Source organism: Thunnus maccoyii, chromosome 3 (genome assembly GCF_910596095.1).
Source record: "Thunnus maccoyii chromosome 3, fThuMac1.1, whole genome shotgun sequence".
Lineage (NCBI taxonomy): Eukaryota > Metazoa > Chordata > Actinopteri > Scombriformes > Scombridae > Thunnus > Thunnus maccoyii.
Window position 1 is genome coordinate 21454945 of NC_056535.1, and position 21117 is coordinate 21476061.

Sequence of the window (21117 nt, forward strand, 5' to 3'; positions counted from 1 at the left end):
CTAGGGAGATCAAGACTAACTATGTATAGTACTGAGTATGTGTTAGAGACACGGAGAACCAGATGGAGAAAGAGGGAAACTATGTAAAGAAAGGAAGGATAGGAGGTGTGATTTGTCTGTACATAGCTGACATTCATACCTGCAAGTAGAGCACACATTTATAATTAGCAGTGTAATAGAGGTCAAGTAAGCATAGCTGGCATACATGTGGTACATTAATACACACGTGCTTAGTGCAAGTGAGGCATGATGACACTGACATACTGGCATGTGTATGCGCACATTACTTTTGTCATTAATATATGGAAATACAGAACCAGGCAAAAATAATGTGAAAGGAAACAGGTTAATGTTGGGTTCATAATGTCCAAATGTTTCCCTAATAATTAACTTGGAAGATTCTTGGAAAGAACTAAATCATCTGGTACTACTTATAGGTAAAATTGAGATGGTGTTCAAATGGTACTTCCTAGTAATAAACTAATTGCTAGCTTAACTTGAAAAGTTCAGGAGGATTCGTTAACATTTATGAGGAATAAAGTCTCCAACAACAAATAAATAATGAATGAATATATACTTGGGTTTACATGAAGCAGTTCTTCCAGGAAATTCCCACTAAAAATTAACAACTGCTTGTAAACTAACAAAGCCTAACTAAAATAACAGTCTCAGAACTTTGTCTCCATTTTTCCTACAATTAATATCGAGTCACACAGTTCTTTCCAAGAAACTAGAACATGAAAGCTGCCACTTAATGTGTGTTAAACTGAATATAAAACCCCATTCTCTTCTCACTACTCTAACACACATAAACTAATTAAAATGTCACAAGAAACAGCTTTAAGATTGTAATTTCTTCTGTGGTTTGACATATTTCTGCTTGGAAAAAGATTTTGCGCCAGAACACATTACTGACAGGGGCATGATTAAAGCTTTTATTCGATTAGAACTATTATTTAAATAATAGAAAATGAAGTGGCAACTATTTTTACAATCAAATATCGTCTTAGTAATTATTTTTAAGCAAAAATGCCAAAAATGTCCTGGTTGAAGCTTCTTGGATATGAGGATTTTAGGTTTTTTCTGTATTATTACAGTACCAGTCCAAACTTTTGGCTGATATTGTACATGATAGTAAACTGAATATCTACATATAATAGTATGCTGGACTTTTAATCAGACAAAACAAGACATTTGAAGACGTCACAATAGCCTCTAAGAAATTATAACGGGCATTTGTTTTAACTTTTTTCTGATATTCTATAGACAATCATCAGAACATCGTCAGCAAATTAATCAATAATGACAATAATTTATAGTTGCAGCCACAGACCTGATTTAAATCAAAATGAGGCAAGATAAAGAATACAGAATTTCAACAGCATTCTCTCGGTCATCAAGGATTGCTCACATTTCCCATGAACTCCGTTCATGAAGCAAGGGAGGAGAGAGATGCAGAGAAGGGATATGTTTAAATCCAGAGCAGATGTAATGTCACATCCTGTATTGTATCAGTTACGGCTGCCCCCTAATAGTCAACCAACCGTTAGTCGATGAGAGGAGTCTTAGTCAACCAGTTTTCATTGGCCGACTACGAAAAAAGAAAAACCTCAAACTCCATTTGGGAGCTGCGTCTTGTCAAAATTAGGTCAAACCCTAGTATTTGGTTGGAAAGTGTATGAAACGCTAGAGGGCTTTTAATTAGAAACAACGGATACAGGAAGTGACAACGCGTGGCGACACCCGGCTGAGGCGACAAATAAAGTTTCGCTCGGCTGCCTTCGGCCGACCAATGGCATAACTTCATCACTCAGTGACCCGGTCTGCTGCACCAATTCATCTGGAAATCAGTTAGCTTTGGCACTTTCCTGGGAGGATTTAACGGAACTAACTGACCTACAGGACTGGAAATAGTAACTCAGCCTGCTTGCTGGTTGTTCCGACACATTCAGAATCATTACTGCTTTTGCCGTTAGCAGTGTTATTAACAGGTGGCTTGCTTTGTGCATGCGCTTGTAAAATTTATATTTTAAAGGCTCATTATTATGGTTTTGTATGTCTCTGTAATGTAGCACAGCGTTAACAATGTTACTTATAACATTCTTTCTCGGCCCTGGAACTCAAACTACTTTCTGATGCCCCAAAAAACACATATTTAAATGATAAAATTGATAGCATAAATGTGCGACGACTAATGGCTTGACCTAACGACTACTAGTCAACTAGGAAAGTCTTGGGTCGGAGGCAGCCCTAGTATCAGTAGAGAGAGCTGATGATGATGTTGGCGATGTTGCAAAATGATAATGACAGAGAAAAGAACAAAATGCATACATTTTAGAGGAATAAACTAGCAAATGTTTCTCATTTTAGCTGTATAAATGACAATCAAATGTCTTGTTGTCAGTTGGCAAATCAATTAATAAACCAATACTTTCCAACTCTACTTCAGACCCAAATCACTGCTGCTATTTGTAGTTAATTTGAGATGAAACTAAGTAAACCAGCAGGTTTTATTTGGTGGCGCAGACTGGCTTGATCACATTCATGGGACAGAATGTCTTTATACTCCCCCGAGTGTAAGATTTAAAAAAGAAGAAGAAAAGGGTTGGACTTTGATATAAAAAGACATGTTTTGACAACGTAGCAACACAAAAGAACATTTTGAGAGGACCTTAATATAGACTGGAAATGGAAATAGAACAAAACAACAATTCAGGGATAAACACTTAATTGTGTTCAATTTGAAATCTGAAATTGAGTAAACTTTTTGAAATCTGTTCCTCCTTTCCTGCCCATGTTCTCTCCTACTTTCCCTCCATCTCTGTCTCATGGGAGGGTGTGCACTGTGCTAATGAAAAAGCAGAGCTAATATGTTTTCCCCGAGTCCATCTGGTAATAATTGTAGCATGTAGCAACCGTAGCTGTGTTTGGATAAAGCTCTGACATACATGGGGCCCTCTGACGCTCAGAGAGTGCGTGCGTGTGTGTGTGTCTGTGTGTGTGTGCGTCTGTGCGTTTATGTGGGGGAGTGAAAGAGAGAGAGAGAAAGGAAGAAAAGGGCATGTGACTGGAGAGAGTCTGTGATACTGTGTGTCGCTGTGTGTGTGTGTTCATTCTCGTACTTGTATGTTTTCCAAGCCGCTTGGTGATGAGCCAACATAACTAAATCAACTTTATCGTCAGCACACTGTTTTACGTAGAGAGGCGCAGCCCAGAGCAAGGCCGAGCGTGTATGGTTGGGCAACCTCTGCTCCTCTGGGGTATTCATATGACTCAAGGTGATGATTAGTGGCATCTGATGGTGCACAGACAAACGCACACATCTGGAGAGACACAGGTTTGTATGTTACTGAACACTGCCTCTGGGTATTGGAATCAGGCCAAAAGAGGAAAGTGGCAAGACCAACTGTAGTGATTTTTTTTATCAAGACGCAGGTTAAAATGTCTTAAAACTGTTATTTAGAAGTCAAGTATGGTTCAAACTTAGGGAACCAAAAACAATTGGCTAGTAATTGGCAGTGAGACCACCCTGAAACCAAATTATCATGACTTCAACACTCCCAACTGTAAATGTGACTTGTTGAACTGTTCTTGAACAAGACACTGAACTCCACACGGATGATACGTCACCCTGGATATCTGGAGTATCTGCTAAAAAACAAACGATTCCCAAATCGATGGCTCCAGACACCAAGGAGTCCTGGGAGAGTGTTGAGGTAATTTTACAATGATTTCATTTCAAAATACGGACCGTGAGAAGATGATTTTATACAAACACAGGTTACACCCTCTAGAGGGTGTAACCTGTGTTTGTATAACAAACAATATAAAACTATCATTGTTATCCATATTCTACAATATGAATCTATCAATGTTATCCAGTTCAGTCCTAAATCCTTTTAGACAAACTCTGTTGTTCTGCACAAGTAACACTTGCAAGTTTCTGGAAAACCCTAAATGATTAAAAATTTTAAACATAGTTGCGTTTTACACCCATTTTCAAATAATTTTGTAAGAGCCACTGTATTAAAATGAGACTATAATGAATTCATGTCACAAGATCAAACCAAAAAAGAAGTAAAGTGTGACAAGTGACACATTCTTCTCAAAAGTTCAACGCAGCTGTCTCTATCTTGTGACTTACTGGCATTGCCAGTTGTAGTAGGTGGGAAGGGAGTGGAACATGATTTCTGCAGAAAGACCCTTTGTACTGAGAGTGTCGCACATCCTCTATTTTGGGTATTCACGGACAGATTAATGTGTGCGGGAACACACACGGAAGCAATTGGCATTATTTACTGAAAATGACGATTGGAATATAATAAAAACCATGACAAATCAGATCATGGGCTTCCTCTAATATCACTTGTAAAAGTGAGTACAGTAACTCTGGAAAATACTGTCATCACACATAATTTGAGTTTCACTTAGCAGATGTTAATTATAATCTTTTTTATTTAATCACAGTGGTGGGACATTTTCTTTAGCATTTTCTTGAGACCTTACAGCTAGATTTTGACAAACTTTTCATTCCTAAGAGAGTTGGGACGACATGCGCAAAACCTGATCTAACTAATTTATATTTTAAACTGAGTGACTGCAGGGCCACAAAACAGAAATGATAACATATTTTAATGTAACATTTTCATCACTGTAATTACTGTATGATTCTATAAATCACTTTACTAGACAGAGGTATAATGTTTCATAACGTTATGGTCCTTTTGTGTTGTGATAATATAGTACTCAGATTTTGTGAAGAAAATCCGTCTCCATTGTACTCTGCCCTTTGACAGAGGTACAGCATCCTGTACAGACATTCATTTCCTCTCAGGCTCTCTGAGTGTTTGTAAGTGTTGATTGGTCCGGCCCAACCCTCTACAGTGAGGCTACATTTAGGAAGGCCAATCAGCCAGAACACAATAGCCTATTCTGACATGCTAACACGTATCTGAACTGTGACACAGTTACCTAGTTGAAACCTGCAGGGTGGAACTTTTACATATAAATGAATGTCTGTGCCAAACGAGTTCACACAATGCTGATTAACCTTATCACCGCCAGACAAATATCTGTATTTCATAGTATACCACAAGTTTTTAATCTCAGGTTGGGTTTGACATTCCTGCTCTGACCGGATGAGTGCAAACTGATGCTGCTACTAGAGACTTCCATCGGCTGAACGGGCTAACTTCCAGTTAGCTCTCTACTAACTTGAATAGGGATAAAATAATTTAATCGTGCAGCTCCTCTAGACTTTCCAAATATCATAGGACTGAATGGAACAAAATTTATGATAGTGTAACAAGTTATTTCTTGGGAGTTGTGTGACACTCAAAACAATTTACCCACCGTTTTACAGTCGCAACAGTAGCGACGGAGCAGGTTGTGGAGGAGCCTATGACATAAGCATGTGTCTTCAGTGTTTTTGTAATTACTGTCACTGCCAGAAGGGGGAGACAAAAGTCCCGCAGTGCAGCTTTAACATTTGTTGAAATACTGAGACTTAGCTCAGTTCAAAAAGCCCTTTCATGCCAACACAGTTGACCTGAATGGGTCAACATGCGTCATCTGACCTGGCTCATCTTCCCCTAAACCTGGGTTGGTGGGACACAGGTTAACATTACTCCACTTTAGAGTAAAGGTATTTCTATTAAGGATGGTAATTATGTTTATTGTTGGTTAACTAGATTTAACTACTTGATGTGTGAAGGGAAGAGAAGAAGTGGGTGATGAAAACATGCATCAGACAAGGCAGCTTACAGGCCTCAGTAGTGTTCAAACAAACTACGTCATACAATCTATCCATCCATCATACATTCCGTCCATGCTAAAAATGTCTAACGGCAGATGTGTTTATACCTGTTCCGAATGGCCACCCTGAGGTAGGTTAAAGCCTGCCGTCAAAGCCTCCTCCTAGTAGCATCACACTGCCTCCCCAATCTGTCTCTGATTCAATTCATTGCACAGTAGTCTCAAATGATTAATCGTACAAATGGGGATAACGGCACACACTTTCATAAAGCCTCTGCTCAAAGGCATTCATGGTGTTGCACTCCATTTTACAAAGTGAAAAAGATTGAAAGAAGAGAGCTTCAGAAAGAAATTCAAACCCTGCCTTCTTTCACACCTTAGCACACAGACCAATGGCTTTGTGAGTTGGGTGTGACTGTCGAATTTTCTGTTTTGGAAAGTTAAAAAAAAACATTTGCCACCCAAAAAGACACTGTTAGATGATCTGACAAGCACTTTGTTTGCTAAGGCCTTACATTCTCCTCAGTCCAACATTGTTACAGTAACAAGAACTGCAGTATAGAGAAACTGGCCATACTAAATTAGAAAGAAGGGTAAAATGGAAAAAAAGAAAGTACTGATCAGGTCAAAAAATACTTGGAAACGTTTTGCCATGTTTTTTACCACAAACTTGAATGGTCTCATGAGGGGAAAGATACAACATGCTGTATGCTAAAAAAATGTTCAACATGTTTTCAAATATATGTAACTAATTTGCCAGACGCCACATCCATAGTACATTTCCCACCCTGCTATGCTCCTACTATAATCTCAAGAGGGCTGATCTCACAAAGAAGCCATTCACACTGATTTGTGCACACTCATATTCCCACACACACACACACACACACACACACACACACACAATCACAAAGACACACACAGAGAACCTTCAGTCAGTCTAAACTGTAACCGAACTTGAACTCCCCCAAAACCCTGTGGTGACCGCATAAAAAGTAGTTCTCTGGTTACAAACGCGCCCGAAATAGGCCATAAGTACATATTACTCGTATCTAGTGACGTAGATTATAGTTTAGAAGTTAGTTACACGCACATGCACACGCAAAAATACACACGGCCTGTAATGAAGCCAGTACCAGGGCAAGAAGAGAACACTGTAAAAATAACAACTTATTAGTCATTTAAGACCACTGTAATCCACTGCCAAACTTTTTCTAATACATGACCAATGCCATTGTATTTCTAATCAGTCACTAGGCTTACACACAGTCTAAGACCTGTAGTCATCTAACATTTTAAAAAAAGGCAAATTTTTTAGTGATGACAGGAGGCTCTGAATACGTTCTTACATGATTAAAGTAGACTCAAACCTTGTCAAAGCAACAAGTAATTAAATAAGCCACTGGAAGTGATAATCATCGAATGATGACTCACAAAAGGGATCCAATGAGGACCCTTTCAACCCCTATTTTTTTACATTCAAAATTATCATTATTTCAGGCCAGTGCCGCTGAAAATATGGGTCAGGACCCGAAACAAGCCACAGGCCTATTTCTAGTGGGTTCCCGCATGAAATAAGTAATGATATGCTTTCACGAGCGAGAGAAGAATTTCTGTCTCTTCCTGGAATTGGAGGAAATAAAAAAAAAACCTGAAGGGACGTCCTCCAAGTGCAGTAGTTTTCAGAATAGCTAATCTGAGTACAGGAAACAGGCGCTAAGACTTCTGGCGCTGGTGGGCTGAACAATCAAAACAATCTCTCCATCTTCTGATTGAAGATGGGGAGGGTGGGGGATGAGAGGGAGGAGAGGGGAGGAACAAGCATGAGAGATGGAGCGAACGATAGGGACTAAGGTAAAGATTGATAGCAGGAGAGGGGGATGAGGGACAGAGACAACCAGAGTGAGAGTAAAGAAAGGAGGCCCAAGAGGAGGGAGAAAGAAAGAAAGAAAGAGAGCAAGAGAGAAGATGGAGAACGAAGGAAAAATTATTTTCCTCTTAACTGGCTTCTACTTTTCTTCCTTCTTAAAACTTTCTCTCCAGTCATCTTTTTGTCTTTTCTTCCCCTCTTTCTTTCTCCCTCCTCCATTTCTCTTATCTACACTCCTTTTTTTCCTCCATCCCCTCTCCCTCTCCCTTCCCTGCCATTCTCTTCTCCCCTCCTCCATCTGTGTATTATGGGTAGGAGTCGGGGAGAAAGTACGTGGGATTTTCCCACAGCTCGGCAGGACCAGACCCAACCCCCACCACCCACACACACACTCATTTTCTGTCTCTCCCTCCACTCCCTCTGTCTCATGTCAGAGGGGAGTCTTGAGGAAAACCACCCATATTCCACCACCAAGTATTTTGAATGTTTGTTGGAACTTTATTCCACTCGTTGTTCCATGGACATCAACTGTGTGTTGCTATAGCAGCAGAACAATTAGAAGAAGGTTACAGAAGAAAAAATATCTCCGCCTTTGTATTAAAAGTGTGTATGTGTCATTTTAGAAATCCCTCTAATGAAATTCTTACAAAAAACCTTCGTTTCTAAAAGAGGACAACTCTGCTTTGAAATTGTATGAAGATTTTTGTATGGATTTCCCTGAGCCATAAACTTTCCAGCTCTTCCTCGCCACCCATTTTCTGCCTCTTATTCGTGTCCATGTGATGGTTCCAGCTAAGCGATAATGCCGAGAACTCCTTCTCCTCAGGTATCCAATGGTGAACTTCTCGTGAGGCATTCCCAGGCATGGTGGGATATCGAATCCTTATAATGTATTGTGGCTGGTATCAAAGAGGCATCTGAATAAGGAGCCTGAATCACCTTAACTGGTTCCTTTCAATGTGGAGGTGCAGCGATTCTAACCCAAGATCCTACCAGGATCTCTATGAATGGTATGACCAAATACCCTGCAAAGACAATTCATTTCAGCTTGTATGCATTCTTTTGGTTATTATCCAGAAGTCATGGTCAAAGGTGAGGATTGGCACATGAACTGTAAATCGAAGGCTTCGCATTCAGGCTTAGCTGCCTCTTGACTACAACTCCCCAGTGCAACGCCTGCGTCACTGCAGATCATGACCTCGAAGTCCGATGCCAACTGAGGACGTGCTTGACTTAATGCTGAGAATAGAAACAGAGCTCACTCTGGTTTTACAATGACCAGATGCCTTGTAGTTATGGCCCCAGGACCCCATATTTCCACAGTACCCCATGCAACACGTTGCAGAGCAAAACCATCATAAGTCTTCCATAACACATCCGTACAATAAATGTAGACTGGATGGGAGAACTCTGATGACCCCTCCAGTAACTTTGTAAGAGTGAAGAGCTGATCCATTGATCCACAGCCAGGATGGAACCTGCATTGCTCATTTTGAATGTGACGTTACAACATCAGCCACAACCTCCTTTCTAGCACATAAGCATCCTGTTGTGACATCAGTATCACCACTGATGCACACCCTCTGGTCCATTTTTTTTTTTGTAAATTGGAACCAACACTAATAATATCCAACAATATCCAGAACCTTTCAGCATCTCAAGGTGAATTTAATCAACCCCTTGCCACTGCTGTGCTTTTTAAGGTGCTCTTTGTGTCTCCTTCACTAAGTGCATTTTAATTAGGGTTCAGAAGTTGCTCAAAGTGTTTCTTTCACAATCAGAAATTATCCCCATTCAGGGTTAGCAGTTCTCCTCCTTTCTCAAAAGCAGCCTGGGTGCTCTGACGGTCAAGATTAGCCTTTATAAAGTCATTCTCTATGACTTACTCATGCTCCAACACCTGAGTTTTTGCTTCTGAGACCACTCAATTGTATTTTGGGCCTCCCATGAATCAATAGACAGGTAGTCTATTGATTCAGGAGTAGCCAGGACAAACTAAAGCTTTCCTTTTTAAGCTTGACACTTCCTTCACCACTGGTGTCCACCAGCAGGTTCTTGAGTTGCTGTCATAGTAGGCACCAATAACCTTCTGGCCACCTAATTAGCAAGGCACCAGACCTCTTCCCCTGACTTTTCAGTTGTGTGGGTCCACATAGTAGAGGCCTCACATTATTTTATTGGGCATCTGCATGCTCCCCTCCTAGGGATGGTTCCAGGAAGGGGCCCTCATTACCCTGTTATCGGTGAGGTTGCTCCAACACACCAAAAAACTTTCCATCAAATATATAAATTTGCAAAATAGATAAACATAAATCTCTCAACAAACTGGCTTGAGAGAAAAATAAACACACACTCAAACACTCAAATCAATAGTTTGGTTATTAGTGCGCATTGAGTGCGACACTGTTGACAGTGCAGCCTGGGTCTCTTATTGCAAGTTGTGTGTGTGTGTGTGTTTTTGCGCACCTGTTTTTCTTAGATGTGTATGAGTGTGTGATTTACCTCTGCAGCCTGTGTCTCCTGGTGCAACAATGTCAGCCCTGTCAGGTCTTCCAGGAATGAGTGGGAAGAATTAAAAACCTTGGACAGGAAGTTGAAACCTTCCCTCTCATAGTGGTCCAGGACCTGGACAAAAACACAAGAAACACAAAAAAAAAATCCAGATGATTTATCAGAAAAGGTAATGTGTATTGCTAGTGTGGCAATACATCAATTCTCACTGAAACATCAACACTATAGGACATTATATCTTCGTATTGGTCTCGTGCATACTGAGTATCATATTGTTTATTACACCCCCAAAATCAACAAAGTCAACAACAGTTAACCAGCATATCCTTCCATTTTCTACCTACCTACAGAGTGACTGACAAAAAAGTAAGTAGCTGTGTTCATGGAGGCCCTTATATGGGGAATGCTTGGATGAAAAATATTTCCTCTCTTTTCCTGACAAATTCTCCTTAAGTGACCTGAAAGAGTGAATGCCATAGTCTGTGCTCCCTTTCAAACCTCTTTTTATTTGCTCAGGTGAAACAGGTGAAACTCAAAATTTCTGATTCAAGTCACAAGGGTGAAAAAAGTTCCCTAACACAACTGCACCTCTACACCTTTTACTACACTTTAGAGTAAGAAATAAATCTGAGACATTTCTGAAAGTGTTTTTCTTTACCAAACATTACATGCTTGATTAAGTCCTTTTTTAATCTGATCTGTGCACTTGGAGTTGAGGGGTGAATAATGCTAATGAATTACAACACTTAAATCAAAAAACATTAAGAGGTGGCAGAAGAGCAACGTTCTCTAAAAGTGGATAATAATAATAACAATAATAATAATAATCTTTAACAGTATAAATAAAAATATGATAATAAAATATGCACCTTTGTCCCTCTGGTCCTTGGGCACAACCTCTGCAACAACTCAACACCTCTGCAAACATACTGACATGTTTTCCTTGATCTCCTACCAGTACTGACTTCAAATACCCACATCATCTCTCCACAACACATGCACACACACGCACACACACACACACACACACACACTCTGCCCTATTGACTACCTTCCGAAGCTTGGCTGACCCTTTCATAGATGCCCACAGACCCTTCTCTGCAGGTGTAGGGTTACCTCTGCCTCAGACATCAACACACTCTGTGTCCATTACTGCTTGTGCCTTTGTGTGTGTGTGTGTGTGTGTTCACAGACTGACCTGGCGTCTAGTCTTGGAGCCAGACACACCACACACAATACACACTGACGTGTCCCTCGTTCATCTTTTCAACTTCTCTTTTCTTTCCTTACTTCTCTTTTATTTCTTTTGATTCTCCACTTCCATCCATGGGATCCGTTACATGAGACGCCAACGGCTAAAACTCACTTTGTTGTAATATAGCTGCTTGTGACACAGAAAGCAACTCGATAACAGTGATGATGATTTGATAAAGTTAATAAAGTGACTCAAAGCAATGCACACAGACACCGAGTTAAACACACAACACACACTTGCATCATTGCATCTATATCCATAGTAAACATACAAGACCATGATCAATAACAGACAGAAGTTCTAGCCAGTGCTATGCTGAAGAAAAAGCTTGAAAAAATGTAAGAAAATTGATAATATCAGCAAATTTTCAGATCAGATGGGATTGTGAATTATGACCACCTACATCAATTACTGTATGAATTTAGATATTTTTAAGTAAAAATTACATGTTGTAATAGCACATTTCCATCATGGTGTAGTTGATACTGCTTGGTAAAAAACAGAAATCATTTGTAGAAAAATGTTCTTGTGGTGGATTGAAGCATCTAAAATTCAAATTGCTCTCTGAGTTGCATCACTGTGGCGAAAGTTTTGTGGGAAATATGCAGTAAGGTCAAAAGCACATGTGGACGCACAGAGTGGAACTGATATCAAACTTTCACAAGATGCCAGATGGGTTTTAGTCGCGATCACACACTGCTGACAGGAAAAAAAAACAATTAAGTCAAGCTACAAACACACAGAGTCATCAACATCTGGATTAGATGGTGCACTACACATACTGTACGTACAGTGTACACACACATATGTGATGCACACGTGTACATATGGACTTGTCCTATAGCTTCCTTCCTTATAGAGCCACATAAAGTTCTACCCTCTAGCTTTATTTGACAGTCATGATGTTTTTTCTTTTTGAAGTTGTGTAATTGAAATTATCCCACTAGTACTAGCGGTGTCATGTGCTTGCTTGCTTGCATGTGTGTGTGTGTGTGTGTGTGTGTGTGTGTGGCATCTTTAAACATATCAAACATACATTTGGTGGTCCTGGTGGCTCAGAGGGCTTTTATCTTCAGTGGTAAACTTACAAAACAAAGTGTACGGACTGTTTTTCAAAGTATATATAGTAGACGTTTTCGACTGAAAGTCACATAGAATAAAATTGTAGCGTGTATTTTACATAACCAACATCATTTAGTAACTGTTTGAATACTAATAGAAGTAGTATTATTCGTAGTAGTATTAGTAATGATGTAAGGAGATTTCAGAATACAAGAGATAATCGTTAACACTCGTGAATGGTTTAATTTTCGACTGACACACACCTAATGAATGAAATGTTTCGAGGTTCTTGTTTAGTGGTTTGGCCATAATCGGACACTTACTGTACACTGAGTCCTATGAGTAAACAGTTCCTGGTGACTCACTAGCTTTGACTTCCCGGTTAACATATATGGTCTACATGTACTGACTCATCAAATAACCACAGCACATTACACAGGAAGCAAAGCTCAAAGTATTCTTAATAAAAAAAAAGACATAAAACATTCCTAACTGATGAAAATTTTGCAGTTGCATAACTTTAAAGATAAATAAAAACACAGCAATCATTCAGTCCATAAAACATCAGGAAATAGTGTCACAATTCCCAGCAGACCAAGATAAGGTCTTTAAATTGCCTGTTTTATGTAACTATCAGTCTATAAGAATAATAACAGATAATCTGCCTATTATTTTGTGATTAATAGATTAACTGTTTGGTCTTTAAAATGTTAGAAAATGCTGCAAAATGCCCATCACTTTTTCTCTGATTTGTATTCAAATGTCTTTTTTTAGTCTAACAGTCCAATGCCCAAAGATATCCAGTTTAATATCACATAATACAAAGACATGTAGCACACCTCCACATGTAAGAAGCTGGAACTACGAAATGGTAATGATTAATCAATCTGATTATCAGATGAATTGTTCCCAATTAATTTTTCTGTCAATCGACTAATCAATGAATTGACTACTCTCAGCTCTAAGATGTATAATCCATTATTAGGAGACACTGAATTCATGGTAAGACTACATACACACTCAAAAGCGGACATAACACTGAACCTCAGTGTAATAGTACACATCTCATAACACAATCACAAATCACTATAAGTGTATTTTAGATTCTTTCAAGAGGTTTTAATGTTTGACAAGAGGAGTTGTGTGCATGTCCACATAACCACAATGGGACCACTGAGATCAACTTGAATGCGGTTTTAATCTTTAACAATCTGTGACATGAACACAATTTACAACACTTATTAAAGAGGACATAATATGCACATTCCCAGGTCTATGTTTATTCTGGGGCTCTACTGGAATATATGGGCATGATTTACAATTTAAAAGAAACTTCTTGTTTATCTCATACTGGCCCTTCATGCAGCCCCTCAGTTCAGCCTCTGTCTGCAACAGGCTGCTTTAGCTCCTGTCTCTTTAAGCCCGCTGTGTTCTGATTGGTTAGCTCCGGGAAGATGTGTCCCGACAAACTTCCAGCCGTTCCGAAGGCTACGTAAACAAACAATAGTAGTAGGATTTCACTTCTTTTTCTCATTTTTTGCTCAAAATGGAAACTTCTCAAATACATCTGTACATGTTTGAGCCCAAATCTGATTTTGAAATATGGACAGTGCATATAACCCATGGAACAACATTAGCAACAAAGGCTACAGATTGAACAGCCATTTGTGGGCATGTTTGATGGACATACATAGACAGCCGACATTATAACTCTATCTACATGACAGAAAATCACAAAAAGCACGTTATGTCCCCTTTAAAAGTTTAAAAGGAAAGACCATCTTAACTGAAAAACACTGTGAGCTGTGTTAGTGATCAGTTTTAAGTCTGTTAAAAAAACATTGCATTGCAAATTTAAAAAATGTTCTTGCTATTAATAGTGCTAGCATATTTGGTAGTGTTAGTACAAGTAGTTGTAGTAAGAGGTGTCTGGCACCATTTTAGACAAAGCCACGTCAGCTGTGATTTACTCTCTGGCGTGTAGTTTTATTGGCTCACAGCCCTAGAAAGAGTTAGGAAATACACACACACAGACACACACACAGAGTGAAAAAGCCCCAACTCTACAGGAACTGCTCCAGCCCAGACAGGGGCTGAATTGTTTTGTTTCCATAGTGACCTGGCAGCACACAGCTGACTGCGGCACACAGACAGACATGCACTCGCTCACTCACACACACACACACACACACACACAGAGTGAAGACAAAGACACACACACATTACAGTGGACGGACTGATAGATGGACAGAGGGACACACAAAAGGGAGGGGAGATATGGGGGAGGGAGAACAGGAAGGGAAAAAAAGGTAAGACAGGAGAGGAAAAGAGCGGAGAGATGGAAGGAAGAGGGAGAGGTGAAATCGGAGGACGCTGGAAAAAGAAAAGACAGATAATCAAATGCAAAACAGAGAGGGAAAATGTGTGGGTGGGATTAACCAAATCAAAACATATTCACCAATTTCACTACATAACCTTTATCCCTGCTGCAGCAGAAGGATCGTCTTTCCCAACTCATGTTGTTCATTGTTCATGACTACACACGCTTCACCCAATCCCTATCAAACCATATGAACCCTCTGTGCAGACCAAATAATCTCATCAGTCACACAGGCTGAAACATGACACCTTAAGATGGGGTGGAACTCCACTTACTTCTTTTTTTTTTTTTTTTTTTTTCTCAGAAGCAGCGTAGGTGGAGAAAACTTTAAACTTTTAGCTTACAAGCCGGCCAGCTCCCCCCCCCGCCTCTTGGTTTCTCCCTCTCTCTGTCTGTCTGTCTTCACATGAAAGTGATAGATCTGGGGCTTTATGACCTCTTTATAGACACAAAGACTGCATTGAGATCAGGAGAGAAAGAGAGAGAGAGAAAGAGTGAACCAGTCCTCCACTCATCACAACACCCTTTCTTGAGCCCTGCACTTCCTCTCTTTACCCACCCCTCCTTCCCTTTCTTTCCCTCTACCTTTTTTTTTTTTTGAAAAAAACTTTCTCCCTCTTTAAGTTATAGTTTTCTCTTCCTCCCTCTGGTCTTACACTAACGTACACGAACCAATCACATCACTGGATGCTGCTAACCGCAAGGCCACTTGGGGTACTGATTGGCCAGTTGGCTGTGGACCAATGACAACGCGGTAAAATAAAAAAAAATTAAAAACAACACAAAGACAATTTCTCCCACCCCAATTGGCTGATTTAGGATATGTGGACCCTTCAACAACCCATCTTTACACACACACATACACACACACACACACAGAGAAAGCAGTGTTGGGAGCTAAATCTACTCATACGACAGTCACTGACATCAATGAGCAACTGCTGCCTGATTGCTACCATATGGTTTTACCAGCTTTTCTCTGCGTGTGTGTGTGTGTGTGTGCGTCTTCAGTATTCCTCAAGGAACAACATTTCAACACAGCTCTACTGACTTAACAATGTGGAAATGGGAGAGATGGGAATCCCCCTATTTCTGCTAAGGCTGCATTTTGTGTTTCAAAACAACTGTGTCACATAGTAACTGATCCTGATCTGATAAGCAAATCCAAACCTGCTTATCCTCATCTACTTTTCAATCAATCTTTCTTGCAAAATCTCAGTTTACGGTCAAAACACCGCCTTGTTACTAAACTGGACTTGAAAACACATCATTTGAACTACTAAGTTACAATTTGTGCCACTTACAATGGGTGAGCAGGCAGTGCATTTGTCAAAGGCCAGGCTGGCAGGCAGGACGTTGTCAAACCTCGAGAGGAAGCCTCGGATCTGTGGAGGAGAAGTCAACAAGTCAAAAAACTTGACTGACATGAAACAGAGGAGCAGAATAAAGCATTAACACTCTTGTACAAAACCACATGTACATTATTTATTAACCATAAAGACATAAACAGATGAAATCACCAGATAACTACGATAAAAATAAGCTGTTCTTTGGTTTTATAGTGGGTTAAATGGGTGCATTTTGGGCCAATCGTCTCTAAATTGTGAGAAAAAAAGTTTGTTTATGCCTTTATTCCTTATATGGAAAACTAAATATAACAGTAGTAAAGTAGTAAACATTAAATCTGGCACTTGAAAATTTGGAAGCAGTTTGACTTCCTGTTTTTCATGTTTGAAAAACATGCCAAGAGCTCCATCTGGTGTCGGAGAGTTTTCAAAGAAACACTTACAGTGCATCTCTCACTGCTGAGAGCCTTCATTCCTATTTATGTAATAAATAATTATGCCTAATTATGCCCCTCCGCACGCACACACACACACACACACACACACACACACACATACACATACACACACATTGACAAATCTGTAGCGACACATGCTGAAACACCACTCATCCCCGATATATTCTTTTCATCGCTTCCCTCCTCCTCTCTTACACCCACATCCTCCTGTTTTTTTTTTTAAAAATAAAAGCTTTACCCCATTATGTTTTTCTGGTGACGCACACAGACCCGAGTATGAAATGACTTCCTGACTATAATTATCTGGTGGTGAAACAGACAAATATATCGAACATTTGTGACCAATTACTGTGTAATGCACGTCAATTGAACAGGGGTGGAAGTTAAAAGCTTTCAGTTCTTGGCTGGGCTTTTTAACTCTGCAACATCTTCATTCACCCCCATTTTAATTCCTCTTTATGGAGCCAAATTTGCACTACCCCGGGTTATTTGGTAGTGGTAGTGCTATCAGGTTAAGATCTCAAAATGTGCCGCTGACAATCAAATATAATGCGGTACAGTGCTTCATCTTGCAAAGAGCGAGTCAGACCAATGAGGAAGCGTGGGCAAGTGTGATAGACTTGAACAGACAATTAGCTCGACTTAAATCTACACAGCCGTTATACAGCACATACATTGAGTAGAAAAAGCACAGATATGTACATATTGTAAGTAGATATATATATTTTCCTGCTACGGTGCTTGTATGCTTACTCTTATTAGATAACCAAAGGCATTGTATTAATTTTTATATTGTATACTAACAGTTTCATGAACCTGTTCCCTCACTTTTTAAACTGATATTTGCTGTTTTGTAAAATGTATTTTCTTGTTTTTGTTGATATTATTTCTGTTTTGTAAACTCTATTTTATTTTTTATTTTATGTAAATATGAATCTTGGTGTTACTATCATTGCTTATTTGATGCTTTTAATGTGAGGCACTTTGTAACTTTTGTATTGAGAGTACTCTATAAATAAATCTTACTTATTTATTTAAGAAGGCAAAGTCCAGACGCAGAGTCCTGAGTTTAAAAGCGCCTTATTGCTGCAACTGAGTTACAGCACTGCATTAAAGATCTATTTTATTTTACTGTCAAATGTATTGTCTGCATCTGACACTGAAGTGTGATGCAATATCAGCCATTCTTTGAAGCCAACGGAAATCTCTACAGCACTCTGTATTGTAAATTTACCCCAAATAAGAGTACTCCCCTGGATTTTAGTTATGGTAAGAGAAAAACAATGCTTGGTGAGTTTTGTGACAGAGCTTGAACTTTTTCCTCAAGACAATACAACCAATTCCAGAGGCAAAAATGTAAGGTGGTGAATATGATGCATTTATGCAAGAAAAGGGGGTTACACAGTGCTCAAAAACGTCCTACAGTATATATTTGCACTTACTTCAATCACTTGTAAATAAATCATAAATACATCATGTAGTTACTGTACATCACCACAAGCTGTCACTGTGGCATCACAGAAAAGATTCAGCTTCAAACTACCCAACTGCAGAATGTAGTAATAGCATAGATAAATGCATGAACGGGTATTCCAGCCATGATATATACAAACACCTGACACACAAACATGCAAACAATCACACCCTTATGCATATTATTTACCCTGAATTATTCTCCCTGACCATCACTATCCTATTTCCTAATCACTCCCTCTCAGCACATTTGCATGCCATTTTTCACTGGATTATTTGGTTGAAATACCATGAGCAGCAGAAGTGTCAAACACATGGCAGAAATTCAGATTCTCAGGGTGATGATGATGCAAATGGAGAAGGTGAGACACTTAAGTATGTGTCAACAGACAGTAAGCAAAAGAGCACAGTTTGGATAGCTGTGAATCATCTACTCTTCTATTTAGAGATCCTCCAGTTCAGACTATATAATTGTTTCAACTATGCTTATTATGTTTTATAAAAGGTTTTGTATTCAGAAAAGCATTCTCAGAAAAATATTCCTTTAAATATGGGTCTTTTTGAAATCAGGTTGGACCATTTACCGTAGGACTGCCCTTCAGGTTTTGGTCAACTAGGACATTTTTAGTAGATTTTTTTTTATTGTCATGATTTTTTTTGTCTTTTTACTCAGAGATTAATGCAGAAAAAAGCCAAGTCATATTCCCCATCTGCAATTTGTTAAACATGTGACAGGTTACATTACTTGATGCCTGCTAAACAAATAACACAATATGTAAAATTATGAGATTTCAGCACCACTTCAAACATAACCATTGCTGCTGTTCTCTAATGCAGCCATCAAGTTTAAATACTCTAGACCAATAGAGTTTTAAGGGAAGAAGATGCTTTTGAACAGCTTTTCTGTTGCCAGTTTTCTTTTTTGTCATTCAATGCCATTTTCAATCTATGAAATGAAACTGAGCTTTTTTTGCAAAGCTTGTCTCAGTTTTTACTCTTTCAAATAATCAACCATATACATAACTTTTCAGTATATGTGTTTTTATTTTTCTTATTGATTAATTATTATACACATAAGATTAAGGAAAGATAACTGTTCTGACTTATTTCATGAATTTGCCCAATTTGCATAGTATCATAATAAAAATAAAGGTTATAATACAGAAATATATTGCATGTGGGTCTATATTAACAAGTTTCATTATCATAGAAGAACAGGATTTATTTTGTTTCTATTCAACTTTGGTGCCTGATCTTAAAACACATCCATCCACACTCACATTTAGGTTATTAAGAAATTTCCTAGAGGCTCATATTGGGCCTACTAGTACAGAGAAAATAGATATAAAGTGGGGATGTCAATGATCAATCAATCGGATAATTTCTGTTAATTATTCAACCAATTAATAATATATTAACCGATAATGCAGAAGACAAGGGACGTGTGTAACTGTCAGAACATATTCTGCAGATTTTCTGTAGTATGTGGTTTCGCCTCCAGGTGGAGTCATAAGAATTGCGCAAACTATAAAACAAACGCACCTCCCTGTCTTCCAAGGAAAATAAAAGTCACAGCGTACCTCGATCTGCTCACTGTGTTGTGTTGATGAACACTGAGGCATAAAGTTGTGAAAGTTCACGGAGTTGTTTGGCGGCTATATGGTTTAGGTACCTGAGGCTCATGCTAATGCTAAACCAACATTTTTAACAGAAGCAGCTGTTCGGTTAATGCAGGCTGGGGGCTGAGTGTCAGATAACAGGAATCTAATTACACATGCTTCCAACAAAATCAACACAAAAATGTCGAATTGTATATGCAACATGCCCCTGCTCTAAGTATAAATGCATTTTAGCTGTGGCAGTAAATGGACTGATAAAGTTGGTGCGACAGTATTTGTACATCTGTTGCAGCTGAGCAGCTGTTTCCAGCAGCTGGACTAACATTAGCTACAGTGAACATACACTCCATCATGTAGATCAGGTCAGCAGATAAACCAATAAGACTGATATCCATTGCGAGGAGATTGGGGTAACATGTTTTACATTTACACTGTAACATTATAATACCCACTATACCTAATAATTACATATATTTATTTTAGTCTAAAATACAAAATGTGCCTTAACAGCAAAGACTACAGAACAGGAGGCCGATCTGACGTCATCACGAGGAGGAATTAGAGGTAACATTACAAAAGAAGCCTGGGCTTTTTATGTTCACCTCAAGCTTTGGACTTTTGACCATGTTAAACATCCAACATCATAACAGTATATAAATAACAGAAAATCACAAAAAGCACGACATGTCCCCCTTAAAGGGTCATTGTTATTCATGGAAGATGAGAGTTGTGACGTTATACTAATATTCACACGTATGTTTTGACAGATTTCTAAACAGATCGACTTATAGATTAGTGAAAGCAATCTCCTAACTATTAGTCATGTGCAAAATTAATTGACCTTTAAATGTGCTTATAAATCCATCTCATCCTCATAAAACCAGACACATAGCCACTCCACATAACTGTTAAAAACTCATAGTTATATACGAAAGCGATGGCCAAGGGCAGACCATAGACAAACGGATATAAGAGGGCACACATCCAGAGAAGCGCCAGTATAACCTCAGTATATAACCTCATCAACTCACTGATTATCGTTATGTATTAAGCTCTGAATTTCCCTAACTAAAGAGCTGAACGACCCACTGCTTCTAGCTAATACTGGTCTGACCACAACAATGGTGCTCGTTGACCTATCAAATTGAATTAATTATGTTCTCCGCTAACACCAGCACTTCAGACTTTTTTTATGGTATGTTATGGTGTGCCACAGGGCTTTATCCTCGATCCACTTCTACTTTCAAGTATCTTAATTCATAAAAAAGACAGAACAGGATTCATTCCAGCAGATAATAGCCAAAGACATGCACACAGTATCTGAAGTCAAAGCTACATATCATACACAAATTGCTTGTATTTATATTCTAGGTCAGACAATGCAAATAT

At 39.0% G+C, this 21117-nt stretch overlaps 1 protein-coding gene across 3 annotated transcripts in view; it reads right to left on the bottom strand.

The window, feature by feature from the left end:
* The window catches only part of atg7 (ATG7 autophagy related 7 homolog (S. cerevisiae)), a 77822-nt gene that overhangs the window by 25676 nt on the left and 31029 nt on the right, over nt 1–21117 (bottom strand). For all 3 annotated transcript variants that reach the window (XM_042407271.1, XM_042407270.1, XM_042407272.1), the window contains exons 17-18: nt 16137–16217; nt 10127–10249 (exon numbers count right to left, since the gene is read on the bottom strand). In XM_042407271.1, the coding sequence (XP_042263205.1) occupies nt 10127–10249; nt 16137–16217 (204 nt within the window). The remainder of the gene's footprint in view (nt 1–10126; nt 10250–16136; nt 16218–21117) is intronic.